Source organism: Phyllobates terribilis, unplaced genomic scaffold (genome assembly GCF_046119375.1).
Source record: "Phyllobates terribilis strain yellow unplaced genomic scaffold, ASM4611937v1 Scaffold_13__5_contigs__length_258822181, whole genome shotgun sequence".
Taxonomy (NCBI): domain Eukaryota; kingdom Metazoa; phylum Chordata; class Amphibia; order Anura; family Dendrobatidae; genus Phyllobates; species Phyllobates terribilis.
The window spans coordinates 129,465,447-129,481,914 of record NW_027362773.1 but is presented as its reverse complement, the minus strand read 5'-3'; the positions used below and the strand labels follow the sequence as shown (position 1 = coordinate 129,481,914).

The 16,468-nt window shown below is 45.0% G+C and overlaps 1 protein-coding gene across 4 annotated transcripts in view; it reads right to left on the bottom strand.

Moving 5' to 3' along the window:
• Positions 1–15,799, bottom strand: part of PHRF1 (PHD and ring finger domains 1) — a 58,188-nt gene extending 42,389 nt beyond the window's left edge. For 2 of the 4 annotated variants that reach the window (XM_073658641.1, XM_073658644.1), the window contains exons 1-4: positions 15,579–15,748; positions 6,397–6,514; positions 5,068–5,166; positions 4,664–4,881 (exon numbers count right to left, since the gene is read on the bottom strand). In XM_073658641.1, the coding sequence (XP_073514742.1) occupies positions 4,664–4,881; positions 5,068–5,166; positions 6,397–6,490 (411 nt within the window). In that variant the 5' untranslated portion in view covers positions 6,491–6,514; positions 15,579–15,748. Of the gene's footprint in view, positions 1–4,663; positions 4,882–5,067; positions 5,167–6,396; positions 6,515–15,578 lie in introns of all 4 variants that reach the window. The other 2 variants (XM_073658642.1, XM_073658643.1) reach the window with 2 other exon arrangements.
• Positions 15,800–16,468: the final 669 nt, after the last annotated feature.

Here is a 16,468-nt window from a genome sequence, read left to right as displayed (position 1 = left end):
TGACAGTTAGAATGAGTTAATGCAGCAAGTCAATATTTGCAGTGTTGCCCCTTCTTCTTCAAGACCTCTGTAATTCTCCCTGGCATGCTCTCAATCAACTTTTGGACCAAATCCTGACTGATAGCAGTCCATTCTTGCATAATCAATGCTTGCATTTTGCCAGAATTTGTTGGTTTTTGTTTGTCCACCCGTCTCTTAATGATTGACCACAAGTTCTCAATGGGATTAAGATCTGGGGAGTTTCCAGGCCATGGACCCAAAATCTCTATGTTTTGTTCCATGAGCCATTTAGTTATCACCTTTGCTTTATGGCAAGGTGCTCCATCATGCCGGAAAAGGCATTTTTGGGCGCCAAACTGCTCTTGGACGGTTGGGAGAAGTTGCTCTTGGAGGACATTCTGGTACCATTCTTTATTCATGGCTGTGTTTTTAGGCAAGACTGTGAGTGAGCCAATTCCCTTGGCTGAGAAGCAACCCCACACATGAATGGTTTCAGGATGCTTTACAGTTGGCATGACACAAGACTGGTAGTAGCGCTCACCTCTTCTTCTCCGAATAAGCTGTTTTCCAGATGTCCCAAACAATAGAACAGGGGATTCATCAGAGAAAATGACTTTGCCCCAGTCCTCAGCAGTCCACTCCCTGTACCTTTTGCAGAATATCAGTCGGTCCCTGATGTTTTTTCTGGAGAGAAGTGGCTTCTTTGCTGCCCTCCTTGAAACCAGCCCTTGCTCAAAGAGTCTCCGCCTCACAGTGCGTGCAGAAGCACTCACACCAGCCTGCTGCCATTCCTGAGCAAGCTCGGCACTGCTGGTAGTCCGATCCCGCAGCTGAAACAGTTTTAAGATATGGTCCTGGCGCTTGCTGGTCTTTCTTGGGCGCCCTGGAGCCTTTTTGACAACAATGGAAGCTCTCTCCTTGAAGTTCTTGATGATGCAATAGATTGTTGACTGAGGTGCAATCTTTGTAGCTGCGATACTCTTCCCTGTTAGGCTATGTGCCCACGTTGCGGACCTGAAGCATATTTTTTACGCTTCTCCCTGGCGGGAAAATCGCATGCGGATATTACATGCGGTTTTCCCGCCAGGTAGAAGCGTTTGTGAGGCGTCTTTGCATGCATTTCCGCATGCGGGTTATCAAGCACTTCTCCAAGCAACTTGGAAAAGTGCTTGACAACTTGTTCAGAATGGTAAAAAATAAAAAAATAAACTTTATACTCACCTTCTGATGCATTCTCTGCCCCGTCCGGAGTCTTGAGCGGCTCACGCTGTTGTGTGCAGGACCTGCGGTGACGTCATTGAGTCATGTGGTGGGTCACATGACTCAATGACGTGGCAGGTCCTTCAGACAACAGCGCGACGGAGGGAAAACATCAGAAGATAAGTATAAACTTTATTTTATTCTTTTTTTTACAGGTTCTTTGGTACCCAGGTCTGGAGGAGAGTCTCCTCTCCTCCAGACTTGGGTACCATCCGCACATTGATTCCGCAGCGCTTCCGCAAAATTAATGAACATGCTGCGGATTTTTGACTGCAGCATATACGCTGTGGAAAAATCCGCAGCATGGGCATTGACATTGCGGAATGCCATTGGGGACCATGGGGTGCGGATCTACATGCGTTTTTCAAGCGTTTACGCTGCGGAAATTCCGCAGCATATACGCTTGAAAAACGCTACGTGGGCACACAGCCTTAGGCCATTTTTGTGCAGTGCAATGATGGCTGCACGTGTTTCTTTAGAGATAACCATGGTTAACTGAAGAGAAACAATGATACCAAGAACCAGCCTCCTTTTAAAGTGTCCAGTGATGTCATTCTTACTTAACCATGACTGATTGATCGCCAGCCCTGTCCTCATCAACACCCACACCTGTGTTAATGGATCAATCACTAAAACGATGTTAGCTGCTCCTTTTAAGGCAGGACTACAATGATGTTGAAATGTGTTTTGGGGGTTAAAGTTCATTTTCTGGGCAAATATTGACTTTGCAAGTACAGTAATTGCTGTTAAGCTGATCACTCTTTGACATTCAGGAGTATATGCAAATTGCCATTACAAAAAATGAAGCAGTAAACTTTGGAAAAATTACTATTTGTCTCATTCTCAATACTTTTGGCCATGACTGTACAGTAAAATAATTCCATGTGCAATAAAATGAAAATTAAAAAATGCAATCCCAACAATGGTTTTTGGGGTTTAATTTGTATGGAGTTAAAGAAGCACTCCCATGAAATGTTTTATGCCCTAAATCTGTGTAAATGTGTGTGTAGCTGCAAGAATATACTCACAGATCGCCATCTTCCTCAGTTTCCGACGCCACTTTTTTCCCTCTTCTCTGTCACGGGACTGCAATTCTGACTCGCCAGATAAGACTGGGGTTTATGTGCGAGTCGGAAGTCGCTTTCACAATGTAAATCTATAGAGAGAGACAACGAGGCTCCAAAGGCTTCTAAACGCGACTTCCGGCTCACACAAACCCCAGACTGATCGGGCGAGTCAGAACTGAGGTCACGTGAGTGAGAAAAGGACCTGAGCGGTGCGGGAAACCGGAGAAGACAACGATCTGTGAGTCTATCAACGCAATAACACTACATATACATTTTACCCAGGTTAAGGGTACACAAAGTATTATGGGAGTGCTTCATTAATTGGGCAGTGAAAATGACCATGTAACATGATTTTCCAGGTCAATACAATTATTAGTGAGGGGAGAGAGTGCTTAGCAATGCTCGATACTTGATCGAGCATCGGGGTGCTCGATCGAGTATCAAGCAGTTCAGAGTATCGCGTGATGCTCAAGTTACCGTAAGAACCTCATTTTAAATTATGACAAGGGCGCCGGGGAAGGCAGAGGAGACGGGGAAGGCAGAGGAGAGAGAATCCTCCTCCGCCTCAGTCTGCACGACCAAGAGGTGAAGTTCTTGCTGTAGGCAGATGACCTCCTGCTACTCTCCACAACCTAGAGAGAGGCCTCCAAGATAGCCTGGCAGTGCTGGAAACATTCAGCACCATATGGGCGCTGCCCAACAACCAAAAGGTGACCAAAATCATGGTGTTTCAGAGAAGGAACCAGAACAAAACCCTTATTCCTTCCCTCACATTAAATGGCTCCACGCTGGAGAAGACCAGCAGCTATACCTACCTCGGTCTGGAGCTAAGCCAAACCGGGAGCCTCAAGCAAGCAGCAGAAGCCCTGAAAAAAAAAAAAAGCGTGCAGAACCTTCTACACCAACAGAAGACAACTGTACCACCTCAAACCACCGGTGAAGTCTGGCTCAAGATATTTGACAGCGTCATCACCCCTATACTGCTGTACAGCAGCGAGGTATGGAGCCCAGAGACCAACCCACCCAGACCAGACAAAGTGGGATCTCAGTCCAACTGAAGTCTTCCACCTGAAGTTCTGCAAGTATCTCCTCCAGATCCATCATAGCACCTCAAACATAGCCTGTAGTGCAGAGCTGGGCCGATTCCCTATATGGCTCACTATACACAAGAGGGCGCTATCACTCCAGGCACACATACAGAGCAGTAACGCCAGCTCCTACCATCATAAAGCCCTGTCAAGCCAGGAACCCCGGCAGCCAGTCCAGCCAAAATCAGCAGCACACCCTGACAAAGGCCCAAATAAAGAGGACCTCAGAGATCAGCAAACAGCAATACATAAAAGGGATGGAAGAGTGAATTAGAGAACGCCCAGAAACTCACCATCTACCGGTCACTACAGAGGAACTACACTTTGGGCCCATATCTGGAGAGGTTACGCCACCCCAAAGTCAGGCAGACCCTGAGTCTGTACAGACGGAGTGCCCACAGGCTAGAGGTGGAAACAGGGCGGCACCAACAGACATACAAGCCGCAGGAGAACAGACTGTGCCAGCACTGCCAGCAGGGGGCCCTGGAGGACGAGGCGCACTTCCTGCTGCACTGCAACAAATACTCAGCAGTGAGGGCCTCCTATTTCCAGAGACTCTCCACTCACATCCCGGACTTCCCATCCATGGACGAGGAGAGGAAACTCCGCATCCTACTGGGGAAAGTGGAATCATTTGGTGGAGATCGTTGCTCAATATGTCACATGTCATAAGCTGAGAGGAACACAAGACTCCCGAATGGACTATTACTGCCCCAAACTGTGCCCCCCCAACCATCCCATCCCCAATCCCCTACCCGGTCACACTAATGATATTTCGGTCCTGCCAATAAAGCCTATTTGAATGCTCGAGTTTGCCATTCACTTCCATTATGCTCGCTACTCGATTCGAGCATTTCAGCGTACGAACACTAACGATCATGGCAAACCCAAACATGCACAGTTTTCACTATTTTAGTACCTTAAAAGATTCTGAACGTTAGCAAAAAAATGCCAAATAGGTCGCCATTTTCTGAAAGCAATAGCATAATTTTTTCTATAAATTGAGCTATGTGAGGCCTTGTTTTTTTCCATGGCGAGCGTTTTTGTTTTATCAATACCTTTTTTGGTTACATACTACTTTTTGATCGCTCTTTGGAGGACAGCTTGAGTTGGCCACAACTGGAGCCACGAATTGACAGCAGAAAGGGGTTCCCCTTTATATTTTATATATAAAGATTTGTTTCTGTTATGAATGCCACAATGAACATTGGCTGCATGTGCTGTAACGCTTCAGATCACTTTACTAACCTTTGACCACTCGAGAATGCAGTCCAGGCAGAAATAATGGTTACAGTTTTCCGGCGTCCCCACAACCTGATCTCTGAAGCCATTCAGACAGATGGGGCAGTTCTCTCGTTCCTCATCAGAACTCATAGCTTCAGCTAAATCTGTAGTAGAAGCCGTGGGATCAGAGTTTCCCATCGGAAGGTCCTCTTCATCCTCATCCTCCTCCTCCTCTACTGAACCTAACAAAACAATATAGACAGACTGGTCAGCTTATGTAATGAAGAGGATTGCATGGTCTCCCCGTGTTTGCTCCGGTTTCCTCCCACATTCCAAACACATAGGGAATGTAGACTGTGAGCCCCAATGGGGACAGTGATGATGATGAGGTCTGTAAATAGCTGGTTGCTTATATTGTTTATACTCACCAGACCCATCTTCCTCCTCACCATCTTCCTCCTCACCGTCTTCTTCATCCATATCATCCTCGCCTTCGCTTCCAGAACCATCAGATTCCTCAACATCCTCTGTAACCAGAAAAATAACAGTATTAAAAGGCAAAATATAATTAGATTTTCACATGACAGACATTTTGGGGGCAAAATGGTCAACTAATATAAAGGGGTTCGCTGGAAAAAGAAAAACATAAAATAGGAGAGAATATAATTTATACTTAAATTCTTATCTATCTTTAATTAGCAAATCACTGTGTCTTTGTCTAAGGAGGCAATCACTGTGCTACATCCAAATGGCCATAGTGTTGTAACAATGACATAAACCTGTCCAAGAATGTTATTTGGAGATGTGCTTATGAGCATGTGCAGTAGGAAGCCCCGGCCCCTCCCTTCATGTGTAGGAAGAGGTGTTGTCAGTGGATACTAGGATAGTTATTCGTGGAGATACCAGGAGTGCTGAGGTAAGAAGAGACTGCTCACACTGTTGTCCACACTGTCTGTCTGGTCTGATCTAATCTAATGTTGGAGATACCAGAGGTGCTAAAGTAAGATGAGGCTGCACACACTACTGTCCATCCTGTCTCTCTGATATAACTCTGGAAATACCAGGAGTGCTGAAGTAAGAGGAGGCTGTTCAAACTGCTGTCCATCTTGTCTATCTGATCTAATACTAGAGATACAAGGGAAGCTGAGAAAAGAAGAAGCTGCTCACACTGCTGTCAACCATGTTGATGTGATCTAACACTGAAGCTACCAGAGGTGCTGAGAAAAGAAGAAGAGGCTGCTCACACTGCAGTCCACCATGTCTATCTGATCTAATACTGGAGATACCAGAGGTGCTGAGAAAAGAGGCTGCTCACACTGCTGTCCACCGTGTCTATCTGATCTAATGCTGGAGATACCAGAGGTGCTGAGATAAGAAGAGGCTGCTCACACTGCTGTCCACCCTGTCTATCTGATCTAATGCTGGAGAAACCAGAGGTGCTGAGATAAGAAGAGGCTGCTCACACTGCTGTCCACCATGTCTTTCCGAATGCTGAACAGATGCCGTGACCTGGAGATAGCTTGACAGCATGTGGTATAGGTAATCTTCAGGTTACCAAATCGGAGTTTCTACTGCACATGCTCACAGAACATGTCCTATCACAGGTTTATGTCAGTGTAACAAGACCGCAGCCATTTTGATGTAATACAGATATTACCTTCTGAGTCCAAACTAACGTGACTTACTAAATAAAAGGAATTTAGGAATTTATCAATGACATTTTCTTTTTCAATTTCTGGAGGAAATCCAAACATTACCATCATCACTAACTACAAATGGCCCTTGTCGTCGGCTTTTCCCCTGTGAGGTGTTCCTGTTAATCAGCTGATCCTGATTCTCTTCATCATCCATGGTTATGCATCAGAAAAACATCCCCTGCAAACAGCAGAAAGAGTCAATACCAGAGGCTGGTAAATACTGCAATGTCACACGCTTGTACACACTGGAATTATTATTTGGAGCTGCCTCTTTTTAAAAGGATAAAAAGTAATTGGACAATTTTCTCAAATGCTCTTTAAAGGGGCAGCATGGGCTATTCCCGCGATCCATCAATTAACCCAAATTCCGTTTCTGCGCTTTCGTTTTTTCCTCCCCTTCTTCCAAGAGCCATAACTTTTATTTTCCATCAATATAGCCACATGAGGGCTTGTTTTTTGCAGGATGAGTTGTACTTTTGAATGACATCATTGATTTTACCACATAATATATTGGAAAATGGGAAAAAAATCCAAGAGTGGTGAAATTGCAAAAAAAAAGTGCAATTAAACAATTGTTTTTTTATTTAGCATGTTCACTATATGGTAAAACTGACCTAGTAATATGATTGTCCAGATCAATGAGAGTACGCAGATACCAAACATGTGGAGGTTTTTTCGCCTATGTTGCCATTTTCTGAGACCCGTAGCGTCTCCATTTTTCAGAATCTGGGGCTGGGTGAGGGCTTATTTTTTTGCGGATTTCGCTGACGTTTTTTACTGATACCAATTTGGTGTAGATGTGATGTTTTAATCGCCTCTTATAGCATTTTATTGCAATGCTGCACTAGCCAAAAAAAAAAAAATTCTGGGGTTTTGATCTTTTTTCTCATTACACCGTTTACCGATCAGATCAATTCTTTTTATGTTTTGATAGATCGGACGTTTCTGAATTCAGCAATACCAAATAGGCGTATTTTTTTGATTTTATTTTCAATGGGGCAAAAATGGGGTGATTTGAACTTGCATTTTTTTTTATTTTTTTTAATAAATTTCACAATTTTTACTGACTTCAATAGTTTCCTTAGGAAACATGAAGCTGCGATTGTCCGATCGCCTCCTGTGCTACACATAGCGGGGCTTCAGGGAAGATAGATAGAAAGGAAGAAGTGTAGGGTATTGTATAATAAAGGAAGTAACATAGTTGGAAAATACATTTTTCAAATTGTTGGTAATTTCTGTGTTACTACGCAACAGTTAACGGGGTTGTTTGATGACCATTCCTTAAGGCTCATATTTTTGGTCCGACAAAACATCAGATCGCCCATGGACCAAAGTTATTCTATGGGCCTGCACATGTCCGATTTTTACCTGGGACAGAGTAAAAAGTCGCAACATGCCTGAGTTTGATCAGATATTCGGATGCAAGTCAATGAGTCCGTGGAAACCATCAGACTGCACTCGGGTGACATCTGAGTGCAGTCCAATATCCACGGACTGATAGAATGGAGACTATGGAGAATATTTTTTTCTATCTTCTGCTCATCCAAGAGAATAGTATTACATTCTAACAAGCTTGACCAGAGCGCTTGACCAGAGCATCATTTGCATAATCAGCCCAATGTCATTAAAGGGAACCTGTCACCAGAAAAAAAAACATAAGAAACTGAACTTTATTTCCCCCCGCAGTGATCTGGTTTCAGTCACGGTGGGCGGCACCCTAACAGCACCCCCGCCACTGACTGACAGCCAGACCCCATCCAGTGTTAGTTAGGGCAAGGGGTGCGGTTACAGACGCCGCTCTGTATACTCAGAACCGTGGCTGAACCAGCGCCGCCCCAGTGACTGAAAATGGAACACTGCGGGGGGAGTAAAGTTAATATTCTCCCTGTGGCATTCGGCTAAGTGCAGGCAGGTTAGTAAAGCTATTAACTTGCAGATTACCCCCATATCTGCAGGTTAATAGTGCCTTTTCTGGTGACAGGTTCCCTTTAATATTAGATCAGTGAGGGTCCGCCAGCCAGCAACCACCCCTCCCCCTGATATAAGCACCGCCAGGTTTCCAGAACGGCCGTGGGGCTCTTAACTCAAACTCAGCAGCCCCAAAGACATATATGAGGCTGTTGATTTCGGGTCAGGAGACCCGCGGCAAGGCTGGAAAACATGGTCTGTGTACGAACTGTGAAACTCGGAAGTGTGACACAGCTACACCCCCTGATAAGTTTATTCTCATTGCCCAGGCGTCTACTTGTGAACGCCATGACTCAGTGCCAATTAAAACCACAGAAGACAGGACTAACATTAAACAATAAAAGAGAAAAAAACTGAACATAAGGGCAAAGATCACAAAGAGCAAAGTTCATAAACAGGAGACCTGTGCCTAATAGACAGCTGTTATTTAAAGAGAACCTGTCCTTTAATTTTTGGTTTTAGTACATTTTTTTTTATGGACACATCTTTACATAGTCATGTTATAATAACCGGTGTTTTATGATGAAATATTTGCTTTACTTTCTAAAGCTGCATTTACACTGAAAGATAATCGTTTCATGATAATCTTTCCGAGTAAACAGGCTGCCGATCACCTGATGATCGAGAAAAACTCTTGTTTGTCAGGTAAACAGGCGTCGTGCTGGTGAGAACTATGGCAGCCTATGTGCACTATGCAATTTACTGCAGGTGGCTCAGTGCGCATTGATTACTTTGGTCGTCCTGTGTGAACAGGTATTTAAACCACTGCCGATCAGGAAAGGGTTAGATAGGCGGTCTTATCACACCCGGTCGATCCATGTAAACGGACGCTTTGGCTACCTCCTATCTCTCCCCCATCGCACCATTGAGTATATACTCACAGGCAAAACATAATGACAATCTTTTATTTCCATACTTAGAAAGGAATGGGAGTTGCAGAAACTAAGGCTGTGTGCCCACTATGCGTTTTTTAAGCATTTCCGCAGCGGCAATTCTGCAGCAGAAACGCTTAAAAAACGCTTGGTAGAAGGCGTGCCATGTTCCCCAATGATAACCCGCATGTGCTGTGCACATGCTGCGGAAATTTCCGCTGCGGGTTACCATTGCAGAAAAATACGCAGCACTACCAATTATTTTGCGGAAGTGCTGCGTTTTTGCCGCCATTGACTTGCATTGGAACGCATGGATTCCGCATCACTGCATCTGTACATGCAGAATCCATGCTTTTCAATGTGCGGATGGTACCCGGGTCTGGACAAGAGGAGACTCCCCTCCGGACCCGGGTACCATAGAACCTGTAAAAAAAAAAGAATAAAATAAAAAATAAATATTCTACTTACCTTCTGATGGCCCCCGGTGTCTTTATCCTGGCTTTCCGGCAGCTCGCGGTGGACTCAAGGACCTGCGGTGACGTCATTTATTCATGTGACGGGTCACGCGACCGCTGACGTCAGCAGGTGGTCCTTTAGTGTACCGCGAGCTGCTGGCACGCCAGGAAGCATCGGATAAAGACTGCGGGGTCCATCAGAAGGTAAGTATATATTTATTTTTTACCATTCTTTCGGTCACACTATATAAATCCATGCCGTTTGCATGGATTTATATAGTGTGACCAAGTTGACAAGCACTTTCCAAGTGATGCTAAAATGGCTTGGAAAGCGTTTGTCAACCCGCATGCGGAAACGTATGTGAAGAACGCTTCACATCCGCTTGTCCCTGGCAGGAAAAACGCATGTACAATCCGCATGTACAATCCGCATGTACAATCCGCATGTACAATCCGCATGTACAATCCGCATGCGTTTTTTCTGCCAGGGAGATGCAGAAACGCTCAGGAAAAATCCGGAGCATTTCTGCATTGTGGGCACATAGCCTTAAAGGAGTTACACAAACAGCACAGAGCAGCTGCGATCAGCTGTTTCCATACCCTCAGGTGGCAGGAAAGTTATTCCCATCTTGGCCATGAAAGGCAGACCATTTAAAAGAGGAACAAAGGGACCTTACCGTGATATGTCAATGCCCAGAATCTTAAAGTCTAAGGGGTAACGTTTCTCCTTGTGGAGAGTGACATACCGGCTCTGGCATGCCAATGTAAAGAGGCTTATTCGCCGTGCAATGCTCCTCTGGGAAATATAATATGCAAATTGCCTCTTCAGAGAGGAAGAGGACTTGAGCTCTATAGCGCCACCTGTTGGAAGCAGCAATACTACAAGTCACTATCGACCCTCTAACGAATCTTGCAATATTATCCTAAGTCATACAGCAACTCGTTAAAGGGTTGATGGAAGCAGCGATCCTAAAAGTCACTATCAAGCCTTTAACGAGTTGCAGCAAACTCACTCCAGAAGTTCAGTGAGGATCTCTGAATGATCCAATGTTGTCCTAAATGACTGGTAATGATAAATGGAATCCACCTGTGTGTAATCAAGTCTCCGTATAAATGCACCTGCTCTGTGATAGTCTCAGGGTTCTGTTTCAAGTGCAGAGAGCATCATGAAGACCAAGGAACACACCAGGCAGGTCTGAGATACTGTTGTGGCGAAGTTTAAAGCCGGATTTGGATACAAAAAGATTTCCCAAGTTTTAAACATCTCTAGGAGCACTGTGCAAGCGATCATATTGAAATGTAAGGAGTATCAGACCACTGCAAATCTACCAAGACCCGGCCGTCCCTCTAAACTTTCATCTCGAACAAGAAGAAGACTGATCAGAGATGCAGCCAAAAGGCCCAAGATCACTCTGGATGAACTGCAGAGATCTACAGCTGAGGTGGGAGAGTCTGTCCATAGGACAACAGTCACTCGTACACTGCACAAATCTGGCCTTTATGGAAGAGTGGCAAGAAGAAAGCCATTTCTCAAAGATATCCACAAAAACTCTTGTTTGAAGTTTGCCACAAGCCACCTGGGTGACACACCAAACATGTGGAATAAGGTGCTCTGGTCAGATGAAACCAAAATCGAACTTTTTGGCCACAATGCAAAACGATATGTTTGGCGTAAAAGCAACACAGCTCATCACCCTCAAAACACCATCTCCACTGTCAAACATGGTGGTGGCAGCATCATGGTTTGGGCCTGCTTTTCTTCAGCAGGGACAGGGAAGATGGTTAAAATTGATGGGAAGATGGACGGAGCCAAATACAGGACCATTCTGGAAGAAAACCTGTTGGAGTCTGCAAAAGACCTGAGACTGGGAAAAAGATTTATCTTCCAAGAAGACAATGATCCCAAACATAAAGCAAAATCTACAATGGAATGGTTCAAAAATAAACGTATCCAGGTGTTAGAATGGCCAAGCCAAAGTCCAGACATGAATCCAATCGAAAATCTGTGGAAAGAGCTGAAAAAGGCTGTTCACAAACGCCCTCCATCCAACCTCAATGAGCTCGAGCTGTTTTGCAAGGAAGAATGGGCAAGAATTTCAGCCTCTTGATGTGCAAAACTGATAGAGACATAGCGCCCCCCCAAGCGACTTGCAGCTGTAATCACATCAAAAGGTGGCGCTACAAAGTATTAACTCAAGGGGGCCGAATAATATTGCACGCCCCACTCTTCAGTTTTTCATTTTTTAAAAAAGTTTAAAATATCCAATAAATTTCGTTCCACTTCACGATGGTGTCCAACTTGTTGTTGATTTTTCCCCAAAAAATTAGAATTTTATATCTTTATGTTTGAAGCCAAAAATGTGGCAAAAGGTAGAAAAGTTCAAGGGGGCCAAATACTTTCACAATGCAGTGTATGTTTCTGGATTTAACAGTTAGGCTATGTTCACATGTTGCGTTTTTGCTGCGTTTTTTATGAAAATGTTAAGCTGCCTTTTACAGTACCAGTAAAAGCTGTGAGATTTCAGAAGTCTCATGCACACACTGTTTTTTTTTCTTGACTGAATTGGAAAACTGCTGCCTTTTTGCAAACTGCAGCATGTCAATTCTTTCAGCGTTTCTTCATGCATAGTGAACAATGAGTAAGAGCAAAAAGGCAGCAAAAAACACAGGTGTCAGGCTTTGCTGCAGTTTTGGTGCAAAAACCTAAGGAAGTTGCAACATCTTTTTTGGGGGGGCACTAACAATAGAAACAATAAAAACGCAGTAAATACACAGCAAAAACTGCTTTTTCTAAGCAGCTTCTTTACTGCCAAGAGAGCAGGTTTTGCCTGCAGGAAAAAAACGCAGCAAAAATGCAACGTGTGAACATAGCCTTAGGCTGTGTGCCCACTATGCGTTTTTTTAAGCATTTCCGCAGCGGCGATTCCACTGCAGAAACGCTTAAAAAACGCATGGTAGAAGGCCTGCCATGCTCCCCAATGATAATCCACATGTGCTGTGCACATGCTGCTGAGATTTCCGCTGCGGATTATCATTGCGGAAAAATACGCAGCACTACCAATTATTTTGCGGAAGCGCTGCGTTGACTTGCATTGGAATGCATGGAATCAGCATCACTGCATCTGTAGATGCAGAATCCATGGGTTTCAATGTGCGGATGGTACCCGGGTGTGGAGGACAGGAGACTCTCCTGTCCACAACCTGTAAAAAAGAATAAAATAAAAAATATACATTATACTTACCTTCTGATGGCCCCAGGTGTCTTTGTCTTGGCTTGCCGGCAGTTCGCGGTGGACTCAAGGACCAACCATGATGTCATTTAGACATGTGATGGGTCACCCGACCGCTGATGACGGCAGGTCCTTCAGTGTACCGCGAGCTGCCGGCAAGCCAGGACGCATCGAATAAAGACACTGGGGGACATAAGAAGGTAAGTATAGATTTATTTTTTATTTTTTTACATTCTCTCGGGTCACACTATATAAATCCATGCCGTTTGCATGGATTTACATAGTGTGACCAAGTTGTCAAGCACTTCCCAAGTGATGCTAAAATTGCTTGGAAAGCGCTTGTCAACCCGCATGCGGAAATGCATGTGAAGAACGCTTCACATCCGGATTTCCCTGGCAGGAAAACGCATGTACAATCCGCATGTACAATCCGCATGCGTTTTTTCTGCCAGGGAGATGCAGAAACGCTCAGGAAAAATCCGGAGCATTTCTGCATTGTGGGCACATAGCCTATACTTTCTTCTTATCGCTTAGCATCTGTGTTTTCTTAACCCTGTCCTGGCAGCAAGAGAGTTAAAGTCCTTGTATTTGCAAAGGGATACATTTTCTTACATAATCAGTTCCAAAGGCCAGAGAATACCAGGTTTTGAGGTCAGAAAACTGTTGGTCGGTAAATGGAGATAGACAGCTGCAGAGAAGAGTCCCCACTGCTGCCCTCGCCACAGTTGTCAGTATTAATTACTCTGCCACTGCCGAGCGTCTCCTCGCTCAGACCATCAAATATATTGGAGAATTACTAAACTAGCGATTCCCTGGTGTAGTGAAACGCTATGTTCACACATTGCAGTATTGGCGCGGCAGAACTAACATCCACATCTAAAAGCCACAGCAAAAGTAACATGTGAATGAATGGGCTTCTATTTACATCAACGGCGAAAATCCAAAAGGTGAATTTACCCAGCACGGGTAACGTGAAAAAATATTCCTAAAAACGCTCATCCCCTGATAATTGTGCAGTGTAAACAGGCTGCCCAAACGTTCATGGTTCTTGGCAGGATGTCATACTGTGTGAACAATGGCAGCCTGTGCGCACTGAACGATTAATGCATCTGTAGATCTTTAGACTATTAAAGGGGTGATCAAGGACAATTTTATCTATTTTTACTAAGAACTAACAGGTAGGTAGTCGCTAACTAGCTGCCTGTTCAACCCGGCGCCAGCTCAGAGCAGTCACACATTGCTCCATGACAGCAGCTCTTCCTCTTTCGCTCTGTCGACAGGGTGTGACTGTCGACGTCATGCAGATTGACAACTGGCTCCCCGCAATTAGGCAGCAGGGAGCCGGCTGTCAATCATCATGACATAGGCAGTCATGCCTCATCAACAGAAGAGAGGAAGAGAAGCCACTGCTCAGTCGACACTGATGCCGAAGACGCTCAATCGCCACCAGGAGCGGTCTGTGATCATTCTGTGCCAGCAGACATCGGATCTGGGCACAACAGACCTGTCAAATTTTAGGCCTGTAGTAAAAAAATAAATAAATAAATAAATAAATAAATAATAATAAAAAAAATGGAATTAAATAGCCCTGGATAACCCTTTAAACAACGGACAAGCATGTTACCAGTCAGCAGTTGTGTAAAACTGCACAGTGTAAATTGACCCTTAATCTGTGACCAAGTCCTTGTAAGAGCTCCAGCAGCTGCTGCGTCTCTACATTACGGAGAATTTGAATATATAATCTTCATCCCATTAGCAGAATATTGAGGCTTATTTGCCGACTGACGAGAACAGAACAAGGGGCAGAGCAGAGAAATGTAAGCCTGACACTCTGGTGCCCCCTTTACGTATGCCGGTCCAGGTCACTGAGTGCCCCCTCGATGGACTATACACAAATGGATCTGACCGTGGATTACCGGTCTACACAGAGCAGTGCTGAGGACAGATCTGGCATAAGATCACCGTGTCCCCCCCACACACACACAGTCACACCTCCTAATCACACAAGACAACCTGCAGCCCATTACACTGATCTTTACCAGCAACAAACAAGCATTTTGCTGACTACCTGGGTGACTGCCGCCTGTAGTCGGGGTAGATAGGAGAAACGTCAGTCACCAACTATTGGTTCCTGTAAACGGGACTTAGGGCCTCATTCACATGTCAGGGATTTTTCCAATATTGTGCTGGATACAATTTTCATTAAAAAAAAAGAAATGTTATCTTGGGTGGGGGGTAGGAAAAAAAAAAAAAGGCACCGGCCTGGATTCAGCATGGGGCGTCCCATGGTCAGGAAGTAATGACGTCACTGCTTCACCAGCTGCCGGACCGCTGCGGTCTGTGATTGGCTGCAGCAGTCAAGTGACTTTGAGGCATGTAGTGTCATAAAACATCTGGTGATGCGCTGCAGCCAATCAGACTGCAGCGATCTGTGCTGGTAGGTGCTCATGTCACAACGGGCAGAAGAGTTCTGCTGATAAGGGGGCACTAAAGTAATAAACGCCAGATGTGGAAGCCTTAGTGTGCACTAGGTCCTACCACACCTGCTGGGACCTCTAGTACCACAACAACACCTCAACTAGGAATGACCCTAGATAAGCCAATGTCAGGCTGGCAGCCATAATAACAGCGTGGCTGTGACGTCACCACTGTTGTTATATAAGGTAGCACAGCAGGTAGGCGCAGTGACGTCACGCCACAGCACGCAGGTAACGCACCCGGCACAGTGTAGACGTGTCTTAGGTTGCAGAGCACAGCGTCCCTCACCCTCCGGGGTCTGCTCACCGCATACTTCGTGTGGTCGGCCCTACTCTGGCAATCAGCGTCCGGATGCCAGCAGCACAAGGAGATCTCCTTCCGGGTCACACTGGTGGGTGGTGACGTCAGGTAGGCAGCGGGGACAGCCCCCGGCGTGATGTCACGGCGCGTGTGAGATTCCCTGGTTACTATGGATACTGAGGGCCGAGGCGGAAGCCGTCACGTCTGTACTTGGGGGATGTGCGCGGACCGTACACACCGCGGACCGTACACACTGCGTGCAGCCATTACTACCAGTCACTGACAATTAGAGATAAAAAAATAACTTTATTTTTTACCGTTTATTTATTTTTTTTATATATCCATGCGGTTTTATTTTTTCGCATTCACTTACTGAGAATATTTTTTTTTTCTTTTTTGTGATTAGTGGGGCCTAATTAACCCCTCCCTTCCCAACATTGACACCCCCACCCCCACCCCTTTCTTGTGCCTTCTTTTTTTTTCTCCAAGAGCCATAACATTTTTTATTATTATTAAGGCCATGTTCACACGTTGCATTTTTGCTGCTTCCCCCCCCCCCCCCACAGGCTCTCTTAGCAGTGAAGAAGCTGGTTTTGCTGCTTTTTTATTGTCGCTTGTGCATGCTGATAAAGTTTAGTGCCCCCCCCTCCCAAAAAAAATGATACAACTTCCTTCAAGTTTTGGCACCAAAAACTCAGCAAAACCTGATACCTGCGTTTTTTGCTGTGTTTTTGCACTTACTCGTTGTTTTCTATGGGTGAAAAAAGGCTGAAAGAAGTGACATGCTGCAGTTTGCAAAAACTAAAGTTTTCCAAATCAGTCACGGAAA